The 27,773-nt window shown below is 35.3% G+C and overlaps 1 protein-coding gene across 5 annotated transcripts in view; it reads right to left on the bottom strand.

Annotated features, from left to right (window-relative positions):
* LOC138715529 (putative polypeptide N-acetylgalactosaminyltransferase 10) overlaps positions 1-27,773 on the bottom strand; it is a 97,270-nt gene that overhangs the window by 39,022 nt on the left and 30,475 nt on the right. For 2 of the 5 annotated variants that reach the window (XR_011336378.1, XM_069848569.1), the window contains exon 1: positions 8,971-9,332. Coding sequence is in view for 2 of the 5 variants with exons in the window: in XM_069848569.1 (XP_069704670.1) it covers positions 8,971-9,255 (285 nt within the window). In the remaining 3 variants the exon portion in view is untranslated. Of the gene's footprint in view, positions 1-3,661; positions 4,695-8,970; positions 9,333-27,172; positions 27,484-27,773 lie in introns of those variants that run through there. The other 3 variants (XR_011336381.1, XM_069848571.1, XR_011336379.1) reach the window with 3 other exon arrangements.

The following is a 27,773-nucleotide window of genomic DNA, read 5'->3' as shown; positions in this document are numbered from 1 at the left end:
TAAGTGAATCAGTTATTAAACTGCATAAAACTACTTTACTTCCATCATACCAAACACAATTTCTTTATAGTTTCTCCATACAAAATACTGAAAGTCATGACTTTTTCAAACTAAATAGACGCATATTGTGATACGCAACATAAAAATACGGATTATTGATTTTGTGAAGAAAGTGTGTGAACTCATGTTTTCTCATACAAACTGATTCAGTTAGTTATTCAGAAAATATTATTTACCTAGCCCTAGACTTTCAAGACGTTATTAATATTTCACTAAATTAAGTCCCTGTTTATTTTTTAAGATGCAAGAAATCCTAAAAGGTCAAAGATGGCTCAAGATCTTCAGATAAAGACACTTTCTAAAAAATTGATTCCAGCTCAAAAGTTGGTATCTAAACACAAAAAAATTATTTCATCTCTTCGGGCGGAAGTGAGAGCTCTGAAGACAACCAGTTCAAATACTGATTTAATCAAAATTGTTTCTAATGATGAATTCATTATGTCGCAAGTGCGTTTAAAAAGAAAGAAAAAAATGGGAAGGCGCTATTCCAGTTACGATAAAAGTTTTGCATTGCACTCCATTATTGCTCACCTCAGGGCTACAGATTTTTAAGGAGAAAATTGTGTTTGCCAACAGTCAGATCTCTCCGAAATTGGCTTCATGGATTTGGTATAGGCCCCGGTATAAATCCCACCATTTTACAATTATTAAAAGTAAAGTCTGGAATGCTGCCACTAAATGAAAAGGTAGTAACAATTATTGTAGATGAAATGTATTTGAAGGAAAATATAACGTACAATGCTAAAGTGGACATTTTTTAGGGATTCATTGAATTGGGTATACACAGCCCTAACCAACAATCTCAAACTAATGTAAAAGATTCAGAGGTACCACTTGCAAACCAAGCAATGGTTTTTATGATTCGAGGAATGTGTAAAAATTTTAAGCAAACCATTGGTTATTTTCTATCGAAAGATGCCATGCCTGCAGAGATTTTAAAATCACATCTGCTTGAAATGAAATAAATGAAATAAAAGATACGGGATTTATCCCTAAAGCAATTGTTTCAGACCAAGGATCAAACAACACTAAATTGACAAGACTGCTTGGATGTAATGAAGTACAGCCTTATTTTGAACACGATGGTGAAAAAAATTTATTTGTTTCATGATACACCACATTTGATTAAGAGCATAAGGAATAATTTAAAACATTATAATTTTAAGCTATTTGATAAATTAATTAAGTGGGAATACCTAGAAAAACTTTATTTTATAGATAAAGACATGAATCCCCGACTTTGTCCTAAAGTAAAACTTAATCACTTGAATCTACCACCATTCACACCGATGCGAGTGTGCCTTGCTACACAGTTATTAAGTCATTCTGTAGGAAAAGCTATGGCAACACTCATAAAATTCAAACAGTTACCAGAGGAGGCTCAACCTACTGCAGACTTCATCCTGTTCATGGATAAAGCTTTTGATTGTTTTAACTCTTCTAGTTTCCAAACTAGTAAAGCCTTAAATAGGCCACTAAGTGAAAATTCCACACAAATTTCTAATGAAATAGAAAAAAACATTTGGAAATATTCAGGTAATAAACAATAGGAAAATGAACCCAAGATGTATAAATGGCTGGCTAGAAAATTTACAATCTTTAATAACAAGAAGATTAACACAAGGCTGCATAGAAAATCTCTCTTCTATTATTCGATCTAAAGGTGGAAACAACGTAACTCCAGACTAATCGAAGTTTAGAGCTACAATTCGGGCAACCATGACGAAACAATTCCTAAGTCCTCCTGAAACAAGCAACTGTGAAGCTGATGTTTCTTCTTTCTTACTCAAGAAAGAAGATATCGAGGCAGCTAAATTGAATTTTTGCAGTCCAGGCATTACAGATGTCTCTGATTTGGATGTAACTGTTGATGACAAAAATGTACAGCATACAAATGAAGAAACCGTGTTGCAAGAAAATGCAAGGGCTTATGTTGCAGGTTGGGTGTGTAGCAGAATAAATCACGAAATTTGTCGAAGAAATTTATCTTGTAAAGAAAACCCCAACAATGACGTAACAACGCACATCGCAAATAAAAAATACTGTAAAGATTCAAAAATTGTTTTTCCTAATGATGTTTCTCTAATGCTCAGCCAATTGTGTTCTGATGTTTTTAAAGAAATTGATCATGTTATTTATAAAACTAGAATTGGTGTAAAAAAAGAACTAGTTAAAATGGTAGTGCTCCCTGTTAACATGTCCATTTGCAGTGACTGTGCCAATGTCTTCATTGATAAATATTTCAATGTGTTAATAAATTGTTACAGCAAAAATAAAATGGACAACCATACAGCTAAAAAACAAAACAAGCGATGTATGAAAGCTGCTAAAGTCATGCACAACTAAATTTCATCAAATTTGAAAATATGAGAATTTATCAATTCATTTCTATTCTAATAACTTTGTAATTTGTTATTAATTAAAAATGTTATGAACAAAGTGACTCTAAAGTATACTATTTATTGCTTTGCAGCTTCTTATTGAAATCAAATGCACACCTCTCCTCTTTTCTTCACGTAATCCAGTACGGCGCACAGAGTGTGTGAACGTTTCAAGCCACTAGATGGCAGCACTGTCACTTTTCGCCGCCGCTTGCAATGCTAAACAGGAAAGCTTTCCAGTATTAATGTTAGAGAGTATTTGTTGGTATTCAAAGTCCACAAGCTTCTTACTCTCCATAAGAAATATCCCAACCAAACTGTAGATAAGAAAGAACAATTATAGGCTATTACGGCATTTTGCCAACATCTTTGGTTTCTCTCTGAGCATCTAGTTGCTTTTTTGATGACCAAGTGACCACAGAGAAAAAGAAAAATCATCATCATCAACATCATCATCATTTACTAAACAGGCTTTAGATAATGTGGTCTGTTGTGGACTCAATTCGTTAAACCAGCAAAAAAGGAAAATATAGTAACAAACTTGCAGCCTCCACAGAAACCTGATACTCCTCAATGACTACAGACCATGGCTAAATTGGAAAACCTGAAATTGGAGAATCCTGTAACATTAAGAACCGGTTATTTATTTGAAGATTGAAATAGGAAGAGACAAATCTCAATCTTTCCTGCACAGACTTCCTAAAGAGTGGTTTTCAAGGAACTTCGTGATTGCTCCTCTTAGACGAAAGTAGTAAATGACACGACAGAACGCACTATCAACCTGTTCCAAAAGTACAATGAGACATTGACGAAGATGAATAGAAACAGTTTCTTCTATAACTTTTATCCAAACACTGATAAGAGTTTTCTACTCCTTCAAAAGCTGCTCTGACTTTTTTCTTTCACTATGTTACACATTATAAACTTCTCACCTCTGGAGCAACTTGTAAATGGTAATATTTTAATGAAATTTTTTGTGCTTGTTTTACACATTAATGCATAATATTAGCCTTGTGGGAATTTGAATTTTTTAAAGTTCGGTTTTTTGCACCACACTACCATGTCAAGACACTGGAGGAATTTCTGTTAGCTACTAGCAAACACATGTAATTTTTAAGTGAAGAGTTGTCTTTTAGATCTCTTATGTCAGATTCTAGAATATTGACATAACTAAGTACTTGACTGAGGGTATCGAATGTATTTTGCATGTTTAATCTTACTGTTTCTATTTGGACTGTAAGAGATTCGGTATCATGTACGTATCTCTGGCAGACTTAGTGTTCTCTCAGAAGATAAACTTTTCTTGGTAGGCGATCTATTGCAGACTCCATCCTGTTGTTCTCTCACCAGTGATAGCTTGGTTGAAACATGATGTGAACTGACATGAACTTTTGTACTGTCACCCCTTGACAATCTTTCTGATGATAAACATTTCTTGCCTGGAAAGATGAAGGACCCACCTCATGTAAAAGCCTCATACTCAGGATTGCCGAATTTGAGACAATCAAGGTGGAATGCACTTCTGACTGCGCACCTCTTAGCTTTACAAACCACTCACTATTGCTCGTATAGTGTGGTCTCTCACCTCGCATGCATCGGATCTTAAAAAACAAGCCTTTTGAAGACTTGATTGCTGTGTGGATTTAGATTCAAACATGAGCACAGCTTAAATGTTATTGACTACTAACGACCCAGCAACCATAAAGCATTCTGAATCGTTAGAGACTGGAATTTTTTGTTGAGTTCAAAGTGCAAAATGTGGGATTTTCAAATGGGAAAATCGGTGCTTTCAATTGAATTTTTCAGTATTTTCACATTGTTCGTTTTCGAGCTTGGAAATTGGTATGTTCATTTTTATAAAGTCTTTACAACACTTTTTCCCAGATATTCGCAAGTTTTCTTTTTGTTTTGCACACTGCAAAAACAAGTGGCAATAGAAGTCAGCACAAGAGATTGTTCGTCTTCCTTGCAAAAATTAATTGCCGATGCATGTTTTACCAACTTCGAATCTTTCTCAACAGTATCTCTTCTTTCCCACGAGACCTCACAATTACAAAATTTACACATGACTGTACTTTTGTCTGTGCAATAAAACCTATGCCTTATATACTGGAAAGCTCTATTGGAGCTATTTTATTATTAAGCATTCTTGTAGCCTCACTTGCACGGGAACACAATAATGTTATTTCGCCTATGTGTGACACTATAAACAAATAAAACAAACACACTCAACACGCTCCAAAGTAATATGCATTCAGCAGACTCACAACGCTCACAATACGATTCTCGCACATCGCTACATATATCAGATATGATGTCAGGAGTGTGTTTAGACCAGGTATTTGAATTAAAACCTTCTAGCTCGTTGACCGTTGACTAAAACAGATTCAGAATCGAATGTGCAATACTAGTGACCATAAATATCGACCTTATCTGTGCGACAGCTATCGATTATCGATTGCAGTAAAAAAAATTAAAAATTGAAAATTCGCGCACATAGTTCGCTAATTGCTTAAAAAACCCCATTCCCGACTTGATACGGATTTCGCGATGTTTCACGAATTCAAATCAGGCATAAATGAATTGAAGAATGTATATTTACTGTAATTAGATGTTGAGAAATATTTTTTTTCCAAAATTCGAGAAATATTCCATTCCCTATGAATTGTCAATACTTTAAAAGAAGGAAATAATATATTTCATTCAAATGGAATAACAAATTGTAGGAGAGAGGAAAACGAAGTAGGGTAAATCTTGTTAATATTGTGATAAGAGTAATATCGTGATACTGTGTTTGATAGCTTCTTATCATGCTTTTACAGAGTGAGAGAAGGACCGATTTCATGCAGCAACTTGTCCACGAACTTGTCCTTAATACATTGTCACAAAAAACAGATTTTTGTCTCGATAAGTAAAATTGTAATAAATTCTCATACCAACTATCACGATATTACTCATATCACGATATTACCAACCTTTACCCTATCTTATTAATGTGCTTAATAATGTACACATTTTTGTAACTGTTAGTTGCCGCATGCTTTAAAATATATTTTTGAGAAATAAATTAAATAAAATTTTAATTCAACTTTTATAATAAGACAAGAACAAGCTGCCTTGTTTTGTGATTGTAATTTAGGTCTACCTTCGTTATTAGTGAGACATATGCAAGAGATTTTTTACATTGACTGAACATTTTTTTACTTTCATATATTGTCTCTTCTTTACAGTCGAAACTAAAGCTTTTGCCCCCAAAATGTATTTAAGATTTTTATTGAGAACTGTCTAGACAGCGGTAATCTGTTTGGTTAAAGATTTTAGGCTAAATCATATACTAATTAATAGGCCTACAATATTTTAAAGGGAGGGGCTACTCATCAATTAGCACTGGTCAGCTTGATGAGTTAATGACTGAATTTGGTATAATTTTCCTCTATTCAATACCTAATTCCCTCTTTACCCTTTCCTATCCAGTCCTCTGACTGAACTCTTACTTTCTTCGACCCCAACGGTATTAGAGCATTCGAGGCCTTGGGGTTCATTTCCCTTTCCTTCCTCCTCTTTCTACTTTTCTGTTCCTAGTGCTGACCTGCTATGGCACTAAAATCGTCCTCCAGTGGCTTAAGGAGGGAAAGCTGGTGATCAATAAGATCTCCCAGCTAGGTCCAATGGACCCGTCGACCAACAGCAGGTGTGGCCTCCAGACATTCTGGGGGTTGTGTGTAGTCACCAAAACGTTAAAATATGGTGTTCACTTAAATCGGCTACAACTTGCCATTTAACTCCAATATGAAATGAGTACCATTAAGGTAGAATTATCCGGAGGTAAAATAGTCCCCCAATCGGATCTCTGGGGGGGGGGGGGGGACTACTTTAATCGTACAGAATCAACTAAATATCCTACAATGGAATGCTGGTGGTATAATATCAGCTAAGAAGACTGAACTAGCCAATATACTCTCAGAAAATCAGGAAATGGATTATGAACACCTAAAAATGTGTGCTTCACTGGCTGACCATGATAATATCTTTGAAAAATATTGGAGTGCAAGAGGTCAAATGACTTTATTGTCAAACGCCTGGCATTAGAAAACAACAACAACATAATGTATTTTGTAGTTGAAAATCTATTTATTTATTTAAATTATGTTTTTGAATAATGAATAGACATCGGATTTTTAGGCACTAAAAATTGCAGTTTTAGGCGCCTAAAATAAGCTCAAAATTTGTAAAATTAGGCTCTATTTTAATGAAAATAGGCATTTTAGGCACATCAACGTATCATACTTATTTCTTTCACTGAAATTTTTAGTTATACACTAAAATACGCACAAAAAAGTATGTTTAAACATTAAAAAAGAATACTATGTTATATTTATAAACAGAGCTGCACAAATTTAATATATTGAAACTAATGAAATAATGATTATTGATATCAAGATTACTCATTTTAAGTTATTGAAATTCAGTTCCATGCTCAGACTTTATTATAATTATCTGCACTGTACACCACCAGAATTTTTTTTAAATTCTCCACAGTTTCAAGAATTGAAACAGAAAATCAATATCCCAAATTTAAAAGAAAACTTACAAATTAAACCAAACCCCTTAATTCTATTAAATATAGAATATAATCTAAATTTAACAGAAGAAATACTGAAATCAGAAGTAAACACTGAAATAATGGAACAATTGTCTTTAGAGACAATTAATATTAGGTACCCTCCACAAAACTGGCTTCATTTATACACCGACGGATCCTTGATCTCCAGAGAACAAGGTGCCAGTGCAGGTGTTACGTGCTGTCTCTTCTCACTTTATAGATCTCTTGTATATGGAACAACAAGTTTTGATGGAGAAATCATTGCAATAAGTGAAAGTCTCAGGAATCTTCTATGCCACATCAATAAATTTAAAAATGCAGTTATATTGTCAGACTCCAAAGCAGCTATTCTATCAATCGTATCTAAACACACACCTTCATCTCAAACAGCAGAAATAACTAAAATGCTCTCCCAATTAATATCACTCAATAAAAGAATTGTATCCCAATGGATACCATCCCATTGTGGAATCCTGGGAAACAAGAATGCGGATGATTTAGCAAAGAAGAGCAGCACTGCTACTTACAGATCTGTTACTAAATCTACGTATTACTCTGTTAAAAGATTTATTAAATCTACATACTTAGACTTGAACAAACAAAATTTGATAACACAATCCCAAGGGAAAAAAATGGAACTCTCTGCATCAAAATCCACAGTTAATTCCCGATTTACCACGAAAATCGTCTGTAGCTGCATTTAGATTGGCAACAGGCCATGATTGTTTGGCCAAACACCTGCATAGAATTGAAATATATCAGTCCCCTAACTGCCCATTGTGCAACTCAAACCAAGAAATGGATTCGGAACACCTCAAAATCTGTGCTTCAGTGGCTGGCCATGATAATATCTTTGAAAAATATTGGAGTGGGAGAGGTCAAATGACTTTACTGTCAAACGCCTGGCATTAGAAAACAACAACAACATTATCTGGTATAGCAGAGGAGGCAAGATCTGCCCTGCGACCTTATCATGTGCAGTCACCAATGGGTATAAAGGGTCAAGACAGGTTTTAGTCTGAGATGAAATTCCATGTTGGTAGATTTGTACAGTGGCGGCTGATTGGCTGAGGCAAGTGAGGCTGGGCCTCAGTCACTTTGTTTTCTTAAACTCAAAATTTTAGTGGTTTTTAGTCGTATATATCATAGCTATTATATTAGTTCTTTCAATGAAGCATATAGAGTTGTAGAAGTAGAAAACCTTGTGATGTATATAGACCTGTCTTGCAGTAAAATTTGTTCCTGAAGCCAGGATCACTCATGCCGTGTCTGGCTTCTGCATTTCCCCGGGTTTTATGGTTGCACTGGGAAAGCTGAAACTGAGATACATTTCTTGTGGCCTCGTGGCCTAGCAGGTATTCCCCCACCCATCAGCCTTCACTTCTCCCATTCAGAACTCGGTTCTTGTCAATGCCTGTCTCAAGTGTCGGTTGGGATGAGAATAACAGTGGTGAATCGTCATATGGTCCACTGTGGTTATGTGTTTCGGGAAAATAGTAAATAGAAGTCTTATGGCCATGCCGTAATAGTTTTGAATTTTGTCTATAACTGAGTCAGTTAGCCTCCCCTTTCCTAATAAACCCTTACCATCCGATAATTTTTGTCCCTTCACACTGGTTTTCAGTCTCCTCAAAATGCCCATTCTCTTCTGTATGTGGCCTATGCACTCTAATTTGCTAATTTGTACGTCATTCCCATGTGGTTTCAATTCCTCAACAGCAAGGAATGACTTAGAGTCCCATCTCCTAAATATTTCACATATCTCACATTATATGAACTGAGTGACCGATTGAAAATGTTCGTCACACCTGCAACCTCCACTCCACCACTTGACCCACTGTAATTACATTCACAATCGGTTTCATGTTTATTTGTTGTTCTACCTTCACACCTACAATGTTTTGATAATATAGCAAAATCAATTACCTTGCCAGTGTCCACACTAGTTGCCGTCACAACGCCATTTAGTGAAATGTGACCCCTTTTCTGCCACGTCCCATCAAAGGCAGCTGATATGCCTCTGACATTATCATTTCCTGCAACTGCTTCTTCCACAGCAACCTTCATGTTATGTAATGCAACATTTTCAATCGCAGATCCAATTATTATGTTATATCTAGTAGACCTGGTTGGAGGAGGTGGCAAATTCAAAATGCCACATAAAGTCTCTCCACCTGTCTTACCTTTTCCTATAGCCCTAAGGCCATACATAGTCTAACATTTATTGTGTAGAGTTTACATGTTATTGGGTTTATCTTTGAAATATCAATAGATGAAGAGTTGTAAAAATTTACACCAAACGCACAGTATTTACATTTTAAAACTAATTCTGCAGCAAGACCAATGTGCTTTTTTACCTCAAGAGATATCCCACCTTTGCCACAGCCTTTACAGAATACATTATTTTGCAGTACACTAGATAATATGCCAACATCTATAACCCCATTGGTATCACTAACACTGTGTTCTTGTTTGAGGGTTTCATACCTGATTTTAGAATCTTCAAGTTTCTTTCCTGATGCACAGCCACTATTTACAGATTCACACTGACCACGTGTGCTAGAGGGTTGTAGGTTAGAATTCACCTTACTAACAGAGTTCTTACGTTTACCAACATTTCTTCTCTTCTTAAATACTTTCAAGCTACTTTTGTAACCCATATTGTAAGAAAATATCACAAAATGCACCTCTATAATGCAACTGAACTGTATCGTAACACAATTAATAATAGAACTCCGTACAGCACGTGTATAACATCACAACACTGTAAACAAATCCGTTGCTACGAAACAAAGCACAGACGGTAAACCAGGTGTACCAATACACATAAATTCCCTACAATGAAAAAATTTCGCACATAAGGCGCAAAATTTGAAACTAACATAGTAGTATCACAGTCTAGTATATACAGTCGCGAAGCTCAATACGTAGTAAATATGCAAACATTAGATAGTTGCTCACCACTAGGATCGCTAATATCGCCTCATTACAGGCAATACAAAATAGTACCGTCACAGTCTATTGTTTCTAGCACCCTCAAAACTCAACCTTCGTGACTGTATATAGTAGACTGTGGTAGTGTGCTAGATGAACAGGAGACAAGCCCATAGGCGGAGTAATGGGGGCCACTGCCCCCCCCCAACTTGTCTGATCTCTTTTTTTTTTTTTCTATTATTCTATTGAATTCAAAAGATCTTTTTTTTTTTGTTTTTGTTTATGATTAAGTTTTTGTGCTTAAATTGATGATAATGTGCCTGGACTATAATACTCTATTTATTTTAAATTTCTGAATGTATAAGAATTCCTATACTACCTCATTTGAGGAATGGAAGCACTGTAATGTTTCTTTCGTAACAGCCTGTACTATTGTCTTTGAAGTCTGCAGTTGTTGAGGCCACCACTTCGAAATGTATGAATAACATACTGCACGACAATGCAGGAAAAAGAAAAGTGATCCAGTATAATGTGTAAACTTAAAAAATGAGATTAAATAAAATAATTATTAGAATTTACATTTCATATATCTTCGGAAGGTAAGCTTCATATAAAAATATTTCTGTTAGCACTGTTACGTAGTTTTATTGATGTATGCATGTGTTTCTGCACGAGAGAGAAAAAGAGGGAGATTGTTTTAAGTTATGCCCTATTATAATTTGTAGCAGACCTACAGTTCAAGCCCTATACAACTCGGTTTGAAACATCGCCGATATGGATGTAACACTGTAAAAAACATGCCCCTCACCCCGAAAATACCTTTATTAACTGATCATATTCCAATATACTGTACCACGGTCAAGCTATAACGGAGGAGGAGGTAATTAATTATGTCTTTCTTTGCCACCCCAAGGAAATGGTCCTCTCTCCGCCTATGGACACGCCCACTTAAATGTCACTGTTCATTTAAACCGAAAAAAAAAAACATACTTAGGAATAAGATACAAACTTAAATCATGGCTCATCTGAAAGATAAATGAAAAATGAAAAATTCAAGATTTTTTGGCTTACCAGGTCCCCTTAAATTTCAGTGTTTTTTAAAATGAACTAATCGCTGTTAGTCTTTTTTTTTTTTTTTTTTTTTTTTTTTTCCAGTTCACTTTATGTTAAATGAAAGTCCTCTGAAAATGCTATAGACGGAGCCAATAAACCAATTTTTCGTAAAATTGCAATGAGCCCCATCTGCATGTATACCCTTCTTATAATAAACATTGTAACCTGGACTGTTAAAATGTGACGTCTGCTTGAAAATTTTAACATCAACTACAATTTTTGAGTTCACTGGGTCCTTTCCTTTAAAAGCCATTATTTTCGTTTTCGTCAGTGCTGTATTAAATATAATAAATGACTATAATATTAAATACAAATACACAAAATCTGGAACTTAATTTTAGAAAACTATAGGCTGAGCCAACTTCAGCTAAAAGGACCATTTGCAGTGTGTAAACCAAATACTTGTAAAATTGTAGAATAGACTCTCATCTAACTACTCTGAATTATCTTGAAGACAAGATCTAAGATAGAGCAACTCTAAGAATTCATCAGTGCTATAGAGACAGTGATATAATAGCAAACTGATTTGTATAGACCTATTTATTTACTCTCATAATCCTTTATTCGTCTTTTCGTTTGACAACTCAAGTTATCAATTCTCTTACTTCTGTAACCATACACTTCTTGTCCAGTCGTTGGCTACTGCAGAATTAAGGCTGAAATATTCCCAGCCACTTTTGATAGTACCTCTGATTGAGGTTCTGGCTGATATGTACATCTATTATCAGACAGTACATCTCACTTGACAATACGTGCCAGAGGAAGAACAATTGTTTGTATCATATAATTCTGAAGTCTGATTAATGTAATATGTAGCTAGTCGGCGATGTATGCAATGGAGGGGAAAAGAAATTGGTCACCTACCCAATTATCTTCCGGCTTAGTTGCTTCATGAGTGATGACTTATTGGTGTCACTTATGAGATTCAGACCTGTCTTCGGACAGCTGACAAAGCAACAACTTTTGATAGGCTCAAAAACTTTTATCTCACGTAAAGTCTGTCAGGAATGGTGGAGAAGCTCATTTTTTTTACTGATTGCTATAGACTTATTCCACGTTAAGAAAAACGCATTGAGCATATAGGGCTGTTCGATCAAATGATCAGTTGGCACAGAAACGCCTGCCTGCCACAGCTTCCACAATGTGCTCTGCAAGGTCCATGAAACCAATGACTTTTTCTTAATGTGGAATGATTTATAGTAAAGCATGCGGGAATCTCAGCCCTTTCGTTCTCGTTTTCTAAAAAAGTCTCCTCCGAGTAGCCAATTTGGATGTTCTTTTCTTTAACATTTTATCGGGCTCTAGCATCCATATGCTCGAGGGTAAAGGGTGTTGTTTGGACTGCAGTTAGAATTTGGTGACCTCTCTGCTCTACTTACATCAGCTTTCTTCCCGCTGCACATTCGGCAGAGTTATGGTGGTGAGAATCTTCACAGATGGATAGATTATAACCTTGGACTTGTTTCGAAAATAAACTTCTATTTGGGATTCCGATTTTGCTGCTCCTGCGTCCGATGTGAGTCACGGGTGAATGCAACACCGCGCCCCATTCCTCTATTGCGTCATTAGGCCTATATACCTACGTCGTCCATTTTCCTACAACTCCAACCACATAATCCCTCATACATGCGCTTCTTCCCTGAAGAAGATGGCAGAGCTAGCCGTCGAAAGATTGGAATCTAATCTCCAACTCACCTGGCTGAGAACCCAAGAAGAGTTATTCTATATCAAACGCCGGGAAAGCCTCAAGTCATACTAATTTATTTGTTGGTTCACTACCCAGTATCTTATTCACTTACTCAAGTGCTCACTAGTACACTTTCTCGTCAATGTTTTTCCTGTACCATCTGATAATTTCGAAATGTGTTGCAGGGAAGTGTGTGTGTGTGTGTGTGTGTGTGTGTGTGTGGGTCAGACATTTGGCTGCAGAACATGTGGTTGATCCTTAGTGTCCTGCTGCAGAACTTCACCTTCAAGCCGGCACCAAACCAGAAGCTTCCAGACCTCATCAAGGTGATGGTTTCCACCAGACATCACCAGATTTCTGGTTCTGTCCAGTGCCACGGGTGTGAACCTTTGCACAAGTGATTCTCAAACGACAACCTGTAGGCAATCCTCTCAGAGCTTTTCACTTAGGACATATGGATATGAAATTTAGCAGAGGAATCCTCGTCATTACTGATTACTTTCCAAATTAATGTGAAGTTTAGCTGGGTGCGAAATCACGAACTTTGAATATTTGATTTACATTTGTTGGAATAGAAGCAGTCCTGCAGAACAGAAGGATAACTTCCATGGGTTGGAGTTTGAGAAACTGTTCACTGCGGGAAAGCCACGTTACACCTGTGTTTAAACATAGCTACAAGCTTCAAACACAGATAGCTGCAAAAATAATAAGAATGTGTTTTATGCTGTTTATATGAAGAGGCTAGCAGTAACTAGAGAGTATTGCTATTTATTGAAGGTAAATGTTCTGTGAAGTTCTAATTGGATACAGATAAACAGATTGTTTCATAATTAAGACTAACAATTTTGGGATATAATACAGAGCAGTGCCTTACAAGAGGTGTCGGTATGCAACTGAGTAAATACAGGGAGGCTGATGCTGACGACTTCAAGAGAAACAATTATCATTTCGAAAGATTAACATTTCTCAGAAATAATTATTTTTTAGACATTCGTTTCATGGTGATGACTTTTCGATTCTCATTTTAGCATAAAAAATTCATTGAATTCTGCATCCATATATTAGCGTGCTTAAAAAGTAAATTTCCATGCCTGAAGTACTTTTAAGCACACTAATTAGAAATACTGAAAACATAAATTCCAATTATTTATTTATTATAAATATTCTCAACACAATTATTTAAAATTGAAATTACATTTGGAGATTTGATATATAAATGATTCACTTCCGAATCACTCACTTTTCTAATTACATTTATCACTTTCATTGTAATAATTGTATATTCCAAATTACATAACAAGCAGAAAACAACTTCATAACAACCAGCAAAACAATCACTACATATCCAAAGGCCATGAAATCTATCTCTTTTTATACGAATATAATACACTTTCGTCTTCAACATCATAAGTTCGCCATTGCGTGATAACGAATCAACAATTTCATTCTCTTTAAAATATAAATACATTTAGGATTCTCGAGTGACTGTTCAAAATATTTTGCACGAAATACATGCGAAACCAGTGTTTTAAGCACTTGCCGTGTTGGACAATCTTCACTTGTCATGCTTAAAATGCTATTATTTCGCAACTTGTTGCATAAATAGCAATTATAATTATGATTATTTTTATCCCTTTATCTTTTAAACACATTTACAAACACCCATTTTGTAAACATGTCCACATTATTATTTTCAGTTGCAACAAATAATTTTGCATAATGTTTTTATTACATTTATGGTTCAAGAGTATTTTAATACTTTAATTAATAATAAATCAGTTTAAGTAATGTATATTTTGCAAGACGCATGCTTCACCCTAAGCCTGAACACTGCGGGGACAGCGTGACTGTTATCAGGGAAGACTATACAGGTTCTAACAAACTTAATTACCATTCAGCTCATGCAATCTGTGATTTTTTTTCGAAACTAATTTTGAAGCTATTGATGTTACTGACGTAACACTCTTTAATTATCAACTTCAAATATCAAGGTTTAGGACAACATCCTCCAAAATCTTCTGCTGAAAAGGTTAGAAAATACAGGGAGAAGCTAAGTGACGAAAAAATTAAGAAATCAAGAAAAGAATGCACAGCAGAAACCACTTTAAGAAAGAAATGGTCTAGAGTGCAGAAGAAAAAATAAACTGAAAATAATAGTAAATTACGAATGAGAAAGTACAGAGAGAAATTAAAGGCTGAAGCAATGTTAAGAGATGTTGGATATGATTCACATCCAAGTCTCAGTCATTGGGGAAGACAGTACATCGAGCACAAAGGTCATTACCAACATCTCCAAGAAAGAAACGTGCTGTTGTGAAGAAACTTGCTGAAAAGTTTGGAGTCATAGAAACTTGCGAAATTAAGCAGAAGGAAGGTGAAAACTCTCATGATTATTCAGCTGTTTCACAATTTTACGAAAGTGGTCTAGAGTCTACTGTATTTCCAGAGCACAAAGATTTTGTCACTTTCATCATTAAAGATCCAGAAAAAGAAAGAAAACAGAAGAGAGTGTTCATGATGACAGCAATGGAAGCATATAGTTATTAAAAGTGAATATGCAATGTTCAATTAAAAAATCTAAGTTTGCTAGTTTACGACCAAAATACAGTATATACTTCCAGTTTCTGAAAAAGATAAAAATGTTTGCTGTTGTCAAATGTGGACCTTCTTACTGACGGATTATGCAAGTGCACTGGAATATCCTTTCTACTAATAAATTATTAGAAATGTCCACATGTGACTAGAATATCGCATGCTACTTGGAAAGCCAAATGTAGTAATACTGAACAGTTTATAACAAATCTATTCCCAGATAGTACAGGTGGACAGACACATAAAATGGAGGCAGTCACCTGTCCTCCTGAAACTGCAAGAAATATATTGATCAGACATCTTAAGGGTTTATGCAAACTATGTTTCTATGCAAAAACACAACTGCAAGAAATAAAATATCTGAAAGGAAATCTTACAACCTAACATGCTGTAGGCTATTACAAAAAGATTTTGCAGAAAATGTTGGAATAAAACACAAGGATGAAATGTCCACACATTGAGTGAACAAGGGTATTATCACATTTTCAGCTGTTTTGAATACTTTAAACAGTACAAAATCATATGCATTGGTCACTGATGATGTGTAACATGTAAAAGGAGCAGCATTAACATTCAACAGAACCATATTGGAAGATGCCATGCACAGCGAAGAACAGAATATTTCCACATTCTGTTTGTCAAAAAAGTGTACAATATCGTCTTGGAAAACTCTACAATATCTACTAAGTCCAGGAGAATCGTCCATTTATATTCTAATACTTATTTTTACTGTTCTGATCGTAATTTAAATACGATAAATTTCTTCCATAAGTTAAACAGAGATAAATGTAATTTGCAGTGATTATGTCAGTAACAAGTGAATGTTACATCAGTAATATTATTTGAAATGTCTGTTTTGCATGTTATTTACATTTAACAAAAGTGTTAATGATTATAAAAAAGGTAACCTACTGTATATCAGATTCATAAATTATACAGTATTCATATTGCCTTTTTACTATGTAACTTCACAGAAATTCATCATTAAACATTTATTATAAAATCTATGTCCATATCATGTTACGTCAATAATAATAATTCATTATGAGCTGTTTTAAAAGTCATTATAGAAAACCCATCAAACAGAAGAGCACGAAGGGTTTTTTAAACTACAGGGGCAATGCCTGCATGAAATCAATGTGAACACGATTGTCCCTGGTTTAGATCCATGACTAAATATACTGAAAGAGATTTGTAGCTTGTAATTATTGTGATCATAGACACCTGCAAAATTAAGGGTCATAAAAACTTTTCTAAAAACGTATGCTACATGGTTGTGAAACTTGGACTCTCACTGTGAGAGAGGAACAGAGGTTAAGGTTGTTTGAGAATAATGTGCTTAGGAAAATATTTGGGGCTAAGAAGGATGAAGTCAGTGGCGTATACTGGTTAAAGGGTTTGGGCTACAGCTGACCCTATTATTAAACAAAATATATCTAACAATTACTTTAATTTTAATTACTATGGTAAAACTAATAATACAAAATTATTACATTATGTTATATTATAAACTTTTTCTTTTGTAATTTCCTTGGGCTACCGCCGGTAGCCCCGGCAGCCCGCAAAATACGCCCCTGGATGAAGTTATAGGAGAATGCAGAAAATTACACAATGCAGAACTGCACACATTGTATTCTTCACCTGACATAATTAGGAACATTAAATCCAGACGTTTGAGATGGACAGGGCATGTAGCACATATGGGCGAATCCAGAAATGTATATAGAGTGTTAGTTGGGAGGCCGAAGGGAGAAAGACTTTTGGAGAGACCGAGACATAGGTGGGAGGATAATATAAAGATGGATTTGAGGGAGGTGGGTTATGATGGTAGAGACTGGATTAATCTTTCTCAGGATAGGGACTGATGACAGGCTTATGTAAATGTGGCAATGAACCTCTGGAATCCTTAAAACCAAAAGTAAGTAAGTAACAAAATAACAAATCTCTGTTACACAGAAAAGTTTCCTAATAGCCTAAGAATGTGTGTTTCAAATATCATGCATATAACATTAATAGTTCCGGAGATATAAAGTTATTAACTATTTTGTGTGAGAATAAAGCAAACAATTAAAGTTACCAGAAATTTCAAACAAAGTTTAGTGTAATTTAAAAACTATGTGCACCAGAGCTTTAAAAGTGACAGCTAAAAGGTTCATAAATGTGCATCACATTTTGTGTCATCAAACTTCTTATTGTAATCTGTTTTTAAGCTGATTTTAGTTCCTTTCTTTGCTAACATATCTGCTTTCTCGTGACCATTCAGTCCACAGTGGGCCGGGATCCATTGGAAGACCACTTTTTTATTGTAAATGTGGGGAAGCAAGAAGGATGACGACTTCATTGTGAAATCCAGAGCAAAAAAAAAAAAAAACACACACACGTACACACACACACACACGAGAAATGAGGGGTAGTTTGATCGGTGTTCATTATAGATGCCTGTTGCTAGTAGCCAGAGTTGGGGTGTAGTCAATATATACTGCAGGGCTGTGTCTTCTGCAACTGGTACTGATGATTTTAATTTACTTCTTTTGTGGTTTATGGACGGAAGTATAGAAGAATGTGTTCCAGATCTTCATCATGATTATTACACCACAGACAAGTAGGATTATCAGAAATGTGAAATCGGTGTAGGTATAATTGAGTGACAATGTGATCTGTTCTGGCTCTTGTTAGGGCAAGTTTTTGTACATTTCCAGGTCATTTGGTTTCTTTTGTACAGACTGTAAAATTTTTCCTTTGTCAGAAGAGAGCCAATTGTTGATCCATAGGTTTGTAAAATGAGACTTCACTGAAGCAAATGCACGGATAGAGATACCACTTGAAGAGGTCTTGGTTGTAAATACGGTATGTTGCCTGTTTTGCAATATTACCAACTTTCTCATTTCCAGGTATACCACAATGACTAGGTATCCATTGAAATGTTATTTCCTTTTGGAGTTCTTTTAGTTTACTTAGTTGTTTCCGAAGTGGAATAATTCTATGTGCACTTAGGTTTGGTACATATTTAATCATATAATTGGAGTCGGTAAGTATGCAAATAGATTTTTCAGGAATTTGAGTAACACACTGAAGAGCAGCATCAATAGCTAGCAATTCAGTGTCAAGACTGGAGGAGGATGAACATGGTATGAAATAACTTTCTTGATATTTTGGAATGCGTCTGTTTTATAATGCTTATATACGATCAAAATTGACCTGTGGATGTGAAATATGGGGAGGAGCATCAGCAACTCATCTACAAAAAATTTCTGTTCTTCAAAACTCAGCCTTAAGATTATGCCTAGGAGTACCAAAAACCACATCACTGTTGCCCTAGAAACTGAATGTAATATTCAACTAATCAGACAAAAGGCTCTAAATACATTTAAAATTTTGTGTGATGAAATTTTCAAATTTCAAAGATTATTTTAAACCAACATTTTTCATTTAAAAGTTTACTGGTTTTCCACCACATTTAACCATCCTTGCCCCTTGAAAACCTTGTGCACCAGAGCATAAATTCGTATTAAATTTTATGTAATATATATTTCTCACACATCGAAATGTATTTTACAGTAAACATATTGTTTTTAATTCACTGGTTTTTCACAATATTAAAGTCATTCTCTCTCCTTAACATCCCATGTAGCATTTGCAATGAATTTCCCTATTCCTTTCCTTTTTGTATTAAAGGTTTTCTTTTGTTATTGGTAACCTATTTTTATTTAGTTAATATTAAGCAGGAATATGAATGCTTATAGAATAATTCATTAATAGTATATGAAAAAAGAAAACATCATTATGTCCGAAGTTAATTTCACCTCCTTCCATTTCAAGTAGGGGATGGAGGTGGGAGTTGCTGGGAAATATAATTTTCCCTTATCATTGGTGAGCCGTGCCTACTACCATGGCCGTTTACCTACTACGTCACTTCATCCATCAGAGCGCTCTCAGACGTCACAGAATAGATAGCGCTATCAATCCCTTCATTTGTTCTTTCCAAATAATCCTATTGGCCGGGTCATTACGTCTCACGAGGATAGAGGGGGAGAGAGTTTACCTGTTTTAACGGAGATACACGGAACGTCACTTGGGTTCCGGTACGCGGCAGATACACTTAATAAGATTTAGGCTCTCGTACGCGGAGATATTCGGAAACAATTGCCTTAGATTCAAGCTCTCGTACACGACAGAAACATTTAACAAGACTTAGCATTTTGGTACGCGGCAGATATAGATAATGTGACTCGGGCTTTGTACATGCTGGAGATAGATCAGTGGAGTAGTTAAATTGCGTCGTGTGTGTTTGGGATTTTAGTGGATCGTAGTTTGAAATATCGCTTGCTAGTGATACGTCTTGGGGGCAAGTTTTAGTATTTGCATCGAGTAACATATTTGTGAGATATATGTGTTTGAGGTAAATTGTATTGGGAATTATGTAAGGAGATATGATTTGAAATGTGAGTTCATGTTCCGAGACGGTTAGAGTGATAAGGCAGCGATTACGGTCTCACATATGCTTTTAGTGTTTTCCCTGCTCCAGTTTGATTGTCGCTTTCCTTCGCCGCTATTTTCATATCATGTGCGTCGAGTTTAGTTGCTATTTAAATGATCCTTGAAATTGGAATTATCGTCCGTTACTTATTACGTGCATCTGTCTCCATCCCTCTCTCTCTCCGTTGGGTATTCATTTTGTAAAGTGCAGAGATTTGTGTTGGTGCTATTTGCACAGTTTATGTGACCAATATGTGCAATGGGTAATGTATAGTGATCTGTCATGTAATGCCTTATGCTGGGTAGAGATTATCTCTTATTGAGTGTACATGTATTTTTAGTTTGGTTAGTCAGACTGAGTGGTATCTATGGTCGAATGGATCATGTATTAAGTTAATGTGCTGGCTGGCTGTTGTGTTCAGATTCATACTCAGATAGTTAATATATATATATTTAGAGAGTGGTTCATGAACATATGGTTAATAGGTTAGTCACTGATGGTCGAGAGACGGCCATATTAGATGATTTAATCACTTATAAGTGTGTTGGCCTCAGTCTTGTGATACTTACATGATTTACATATCCTGGGGATATCATTTCAGATTAGTTTGTCCTATTTTCACTTATCTATTTCATGTTTCTTGTTATTTCATTTTTCATTTATGTACATTGTTACTTATTATTGTTAATTATATTTGTTTTACAAATTCACACTATTCATTCTAAAAGTCTTCCACTGCGCACACCCAATCCTTTCAATGTGCCGTCCACCTGGCTAAAGCAGCCAATATAAGAAAGATAAAGAGAAGGAGTGGATGATCGTACAACCTCCCCTCCACATTGGCAACATTGTGAGGGCTCAGAAAAATGAGGTTCTATTTGACATTTTTAGCGAAATCGAGATTTTTACTGCAATGAGTAGTACTAAGTTAGCACTATCTACCATATGAATTTTATGTTGATATTGCAATTATTTTTCGTCGTACAAACAATTTGATGAAGATCTAATTGCACTTTTGTGTGTTTCATGACAGTGACGATATTTTCAATAATATGTCACATTAATGTATAAAATCAGTTATTTTGTAATATAATATAATATATTATCATTATTAGTTTTTGTGCATTATCTATCTTCGTAGGTCATCCAGCTATTTGCTGACAACACACGTGTTCCACTATGAATTTCCTCTTCTTACAAATGATAGGTAAAAAGCACGATGCTGGCTAACTAATTCACGAAACACGAAAGGAAGGGGGGCAACCAATTAAATAAAGAAATTACTTACCTAGACGGAGCAGAAGAAAATATATCCGTTGTAGAAAGTTCAGCCACAAATGTTGATGAACGTTAGGTTTACAAAATGACTAAGTAACATCAAATTGAAAGGTAGAGGTGGAGGGGGGGGGGAGGAAGGAAACGTATTGGAGTACTGGAAATCACGTGTGTAAGGAGAATTTATATTATAACGCGGACTATATATATATTCGGGAGTTGCTCACTCAAATGGGATACCTTACTTACTGGCTTTTAAGGAACCCGGAGGTTCATAGCCGCCCTCACATAAGCCCGCCATCGGTCCCTATCCTGAGCAGATTAATCCAGTCTCTATCATCATATCCCACTTCCCTCAAATCCATTTTAATATCATCTTCCCATCTACGTCTCGGCCTCCCCAAAGGTCTTTTTCCCTCCGGCCTCCCAACTAACACTCTATATGCATTTCCGGATTCGCCCATACGTGCTACATGCCCTGCTCATCTCAAACGTCTGGATTTAATGTTCCTAATTATGTCAGGTGAAGAATACAATGCGTGCAGTTCTGTGTTGTGTAACTTTCTCCATTCTCCTGTAACTTCATCCCTCTTAGCCCCAAATATTTTACTAAGCACCGTATTTTCAAACACCCTTAACATATGTTCCTCTCTCAAAGTGAGAGTCCAAGTTCACAACCATAAAGAACAACCAGTAATATAACTGTTTATAAATTCTAACTTTCAGATTTTTTAACAGCAGACTGAATGATAAAAGGTTCTCAACCGAATACTAACAGGCATTTCCCATATTTATTCTGTGTTTAATTTCCTCCCGAGTATCATTCATATTTGTTACTGTTGCTCACAGGTTTCAAATGGGATAAACCATTATTTAATGCTTGTGAAATATAACATTATTGTATACGTGGATTGTCATTCATAGGATGAATGACCTGTAGTGTATCATTTATATTGATTAATTCATGATCTTGTTCTGTCAGATGCGTTGCAAATTTTCATTTTCGTTTACTGTATTTGAAATCGGAAACATGTTCATTAAACCGGGTTCTGTAATTTCTGTGAGTTTGACCAATGTATTTGCTAGGCCAATTTTTGCATTGTAGCATATATATGCCACTTTTTTTAAATTGATCTCTATTATGTATCAGTATGTAATTACTTAATTCCGATTCAGTTGCATGTTCAACTATGTAAGCAAGTTTTAATCCTAGTTGAGTGTAAGAGAAGGCCTTACAGCCTTAACTCTGCCAGGTTAAATAAAGCCATTATTATTATTATTATTATTATTATTATTATTATTATTATTATTATTATTATTAAGTTTATTAGGTATGACGTTATTTAATTTATTATTAGCGCAGAAGGCAATATTCATATTGTGTTTTTTGAGGAAGTTGTTCAATTGGTTAGAAACTGGTCCAAAGTACGTCATGCTTGTTCATGTTTTTTGGGGTTATTAGTTCAAGGAAAGTGTGTTGAGTTCTTACGTTTTTGTAGGAGGCTGTCTACTGTATGTTTTTAGAAACCATTATCTTGGGCTAAACAGATAATATAAATATATTCTTTATTATAATTAGATTTACTTAGTGGAATAGTTAATAATCTATCAATGAGGAAACGAAATTTACTAATTTTATGAGTTTCTGGGTGGTTAGAAAACTGTGTTGAGAATGATTATTGGAGGTTGGTTTCCATTATATGTCAAAATTAAAACGGAAATGTTTTATAAAAGTTTTGAGGTCTAGAAAGTTTATTGATCAGTTAACAGCTGACTGGGAGGTGACTGGGGCGTAACCTTTGATAATAAGTTATCCTGGAAACAACAAGTGGAGAAAATTAGCTCCCAAACTTCAAACCAACTGAGGATCCTAAAACGCCTTCCAGGATGCAAATGGGAATGTGCTCGCTCAACTTTAAGCACTACATATCAAAAGTATGTTCTTCCTGGAATGTAAAACACACAATTGGTCGACTCTAAGACTGTAAAAATAACTGCTGTGGATGCCATGTTGACCCTCAGAGAGATCCATGCTGTTGTATGAAGAGCTAATCAGACTATCGGATGGTCAATACTGGTACAAATACGAAAATAAGAAAGAAACCCCAAAACACAACATGGATTTGCGAAGAAAGTACGTAAGCTAAAAGAACTATATTCAATTATATCCAATGAACCCCAACCCATGATACAGAATCCAACTGAAATAGAATACCATGACTGCTTCACAGACCTAAACCAAAGTGTTTTTAAAAAAGGAACAGACACAATGAGTCTAAAGCTTTTGGCCTTGGAGACTATCAACAGTAAATACCCAGAACCTCAATGGCTCAGAATATACACAGATGGCTCACAAATACATGGTTACCCAAATGCAGGAACAGGGATATACAGCTACATCTTCATTTTTTATAAATCTAAATTTAACAGAAGAAATACTGAAATCAGAAGTAAACACTGAAATACTGAAACAATTGTCTTTAGAGACAATTAATATTAGGTACCCTCCACAAAACTGGCTTCATTTATACACCGATGGATCCTTGATCTCCAGAGAACAAGGTGCCGGTGCAGGTGTTACGTGCTGTCTCTTCTCACTTTATAGATCTCTTGGGTATGGAACAACAAGTTTTGATGGAGAAATCATTGCAATAAGTGAAAGTCTCAGGAATCTTCTATGCCACATCAATAAATTTAAAAATGCAGTTATATTGTCAGACTCCAAAGCAGCTATTCTATCAATCGTATCTAAACACACACCTTCATCTCAAACAGCAGAAATAACTAAAATGCTCTCTCAATTAATATCACTCAATAAAAGAATTGTATTCCAATGGATACCATCCCATTGTGGAATCCTGGGAAACTAGAATGTGGATGCTTTAGCAAAGCACTGCTACTTACAGACCTGTTACTAAATCTACGTATTACTCTGTTAAAAGATTTATTAAATCTACATACTTAGACTTCAACAAACAAAATTTGATAACACAATCCCAAGGGAAAAAATGGAAGTCTCTGCATCATAATCCACAGTTAATTCCCGATTTACCACGAAAATCGTCTGTAGCTGCATTTAGATTGGCAACAGGTCATGACTGTTTGGCCAAACACCTGCATAGAATTGGAATATATCAGTCCCCTAACTGCCCATTGTGCAACTCAAACCAAGAAATGGATTCGTAACACCTCAAAATCTGTGCTTCAGTGGCTGGCCATGATAATATCTTTGAAAAATTTTGGAGTGCAAGAGGTCAAATGACTTTATTGTCAAATGCCTGGCATTAGAAAACAACGACAACTATTTATAAATCCATCAGATCATTCAAAACAGCGTTCGATGGAGAAATCAAGCCATTCAAACAGCATTAAACCAACTTCTACTGCATCTTGGAAAATTCTCCAAGACTGTCATCCTGAGTGATTCAAGATCTGCCATAGAATCCATTGAGCTGCTGCATCAGTGGAGATTCATGACTGCTGCGAGACACTGAGGAAACTCAAATTAGCTCCTGTGGATCCCTGGACACTGTCACATTTCTGGCAATGAACAGGCAGATACATTAGGAAAAAAGCTGCCATGCTCACTAGTTGCTTCAAATCAGTATCATACCACTGCTCTAAACTCTACAAATGAAGGAACAATACCTCATGAGTTTAGAATCAAACTGGAAGACTTTTTTACATGGCCAAGACAAGAAGCTCTATCAGTTTGGGTTACTTCAAACGCCCACCTGCATGCTCTGTAATCTGGATGAAGATATGGACAGGGTCCACTTAATGTGATGCCTGGCCCTTCGCAGAACAGAAACTATTGGGAAGCCTGGATTAAGATAATGAATCAGATGGACAATTGATGACTATTTGTTAATGTTCCATGCCATTAGAGAAATAAATAAATATTACCAATTCCTTTCATGATTTACACCCTATCATAAAGTTCACCTCCGAGTCAGCTGTTAACCAATCAATAAACTTTCTAGACCTCAAAACTTTTATAAAACATTTCCGTTTTAATTTTGACACATACTGGAAACCAACCTTCACTAATCATTCTATACACAGCCTTTCTAACCACCCAGAAACTCATAAAATTAGTAAATTTCGTTTCCTCATTGATAGATTATTAACTATTTCACTAAGTAAATCTAATTATAATAAAGAATATAATTATATTATCTGTTTAGCCCAAGATAATGGTTTCCAAAAACATACAGTAGACAGCCTCCTCCAAAAACGTAACAACAACTTACAAAAAACTCAACACACTTTTCTTGAACCAATAACCCCTAAAAACATGGACAAACATGACCTACTTTGGACCGATTTCTAACCAATTGAACAACTTCTTCAAAAAACACAATATGAATATAGCCTTCTGCACTAATAATAAATTAAATAACGTCATACCTAATAAAAAATTTCATAATAGAGATCGACTTCAAAATAGTGGCATATATATGCTACAATGGAAAAATTGGCCTAGCAAATACATTGGTCAAACTCACAGAAATTACCAACCCAGTTTAATGAAAATGTTTCCGATTTCAAATACAGTAAACGAATATCAAAGTTTGCAACCCATCTGACAGAACAAGGTCATGAATTAACCAATATAAATAATACACTACAGGTCATTCATCCTATGGGTGACAATCCACATATACATATTGCTGAAGAATGTTATATTTCACAAGCATTAAATAATGGTTTATCCCTTCTGAATGAGCAATTCCCAAACATACATAGTCTGCTTTATAATTTAAATTCTCCTTACACACGTGACTTCCGATACTCCAATATGTTTCTTCCCCCCCCCCCCCACCCTTCAATTTGATGTTACTTAGTCCTTTTGTAAGCGTAACGTTCGTCAACATTTGTGGCTGAACTTTATACAAGAACGGATATATTTTCTTCTGCTCCGTCTAGGTAAGTAATTTCTTTATTTAATTGGTTGCCCCCCTTCTTTTCGTGTTTCGTGAATTACCATCATTTGGTTACAAATCATAAATAATTTTCATTATTAATCCTTTCAATATAGTAAATAAGAATTTGTACATACTTTCAGATTACAAGACCACGCATGTCTCAAGTGTTACTCCAGTCTTACCACACATGAAGCTGCATATTCACCTCTCTTCACTACTCTGCCAATTCGCATCAGCATATCGATCTGACATTTGTAAATGCAGCCTTCATGTTAATCTTGTTATGCAGTCACATTGAATGGTGCTTATGCTATTTATATAGCTTAATCTTATACTCATAAAAGTGGACTGATCATTTACTTTTTAACAATTCTATTCTTGTACATACAGTTTTTACTGTTTTATGGTACTATTATGAATTTTACTCATTTACTTGTGACTCAATATGTGATATCATAATTCATTATGCATCCGAATCTATTTTATAAAACCCATGGTTTCACCGATTGTTTATAATACTTTGTTCATAAGATTTTGTAGGTTAATTGGGGATCTGATGATGGTTCCTTGAACCGAAAACATTCATCAAAATGTTAAAATAAAACATTTATGTTATTGTAATATAATTGGATAAGTTTGATAGCCATATTAATAAAACTTTTGGAATTTCTCACAGCTTATCGGACCCAACATGGTCTTTAAATATACTTTCCAACAAAATACCACATAATCTTTAAAAATTCTAGAACATTCGTAATTACTAACTATATTCAAGAAAACAAAGGAAATGCATGAGTTTAGCTTGCAGTAAGTCTGTTGCCATTCACAGATTAATTTCAGTGCACTTTAGTGGCAGCAAAAGAAAAGAAATTTCTTGGGACGAAGTGTTAAAACAAGAAGAACCAAGAAAAACGTACACCCCTTTCCTGTTGCATGGCCATAAAAATATGATTAATTTAGAATACGCCTACAGCTCCAAACATTTCTAAGCATGTTGTGCCTATCGGAAAACGAAGGAATTAAATGGAAAATGCGACCACATGTGCTTAATTATCGCAGCATTGAGTGGAACCAAGGGACGGAGCATGAGATTCAGACATTTTTAGCACATAAAGAAAGAGATCGCCAAACAAAATGAAAGATTTAATGGTTGGTAACATTAAGGAGTGCACATAATTCACTACTACTGTAACAGCTCAACTTTGAACAAGTGGGGAGGGAAATATAAGAACAGGCTGAGGGCGATCTATCTGAAAAATGGCTTTAGACATACAATTTATAACTACTTACGCATAAAACGACTACAAAGCCCATAAAATATATATCTCAAACATGAACAGCAGCAACTCTTCGTTGTTTCCTCCTCCTCCTCATCTTCTGCTGATGTGGGAGCTGCGGGATAACACACAAGGCCTCGAATGGTCCTGGGTAGCCTGCAAGCAAAATTAACTGCATTCACAGGCTTTCATTGAATGGCATATTAATAGGGTGAGGAGTCATATGCAACTGCATATTTTACTGTCCATTTGCAAGTGATGTAAAATCATTTTAAACAGCTGTAATGCAGAATGTTCAAAATCAATTCTACATATTTTTGCATATTTCAGGTGTTCCTGTATATAAGAGACTGCTGAGCATGTAATGTAGCACATTTTCAGGTATAAAGCCCCAAATTAAGATATTTTGTAAAACAATAATATTCTGAAATGTTTGTCAGCATATA

The sequence above is a fragment of the Periplaneta americana genome, chromosome 15 (assembly GCF_040183065.1).
Source record: "Periplaneta americana isolate PAMFEO1 chromosome 15, P.americana_PAMFEO1_priV1, whole genome shotgun sequence".
In the NCBI taxonomy this organism is placed as follows: domain Eukaryota; kingdom Metazoa; phylum Arthropoda; class Insecta; order Blattodea; family Blattidae; genus Periplaneta; species Periplaneta americana.
This window is presented reverse-complemented; position numbering and strand designations above follow the sequence as displayed.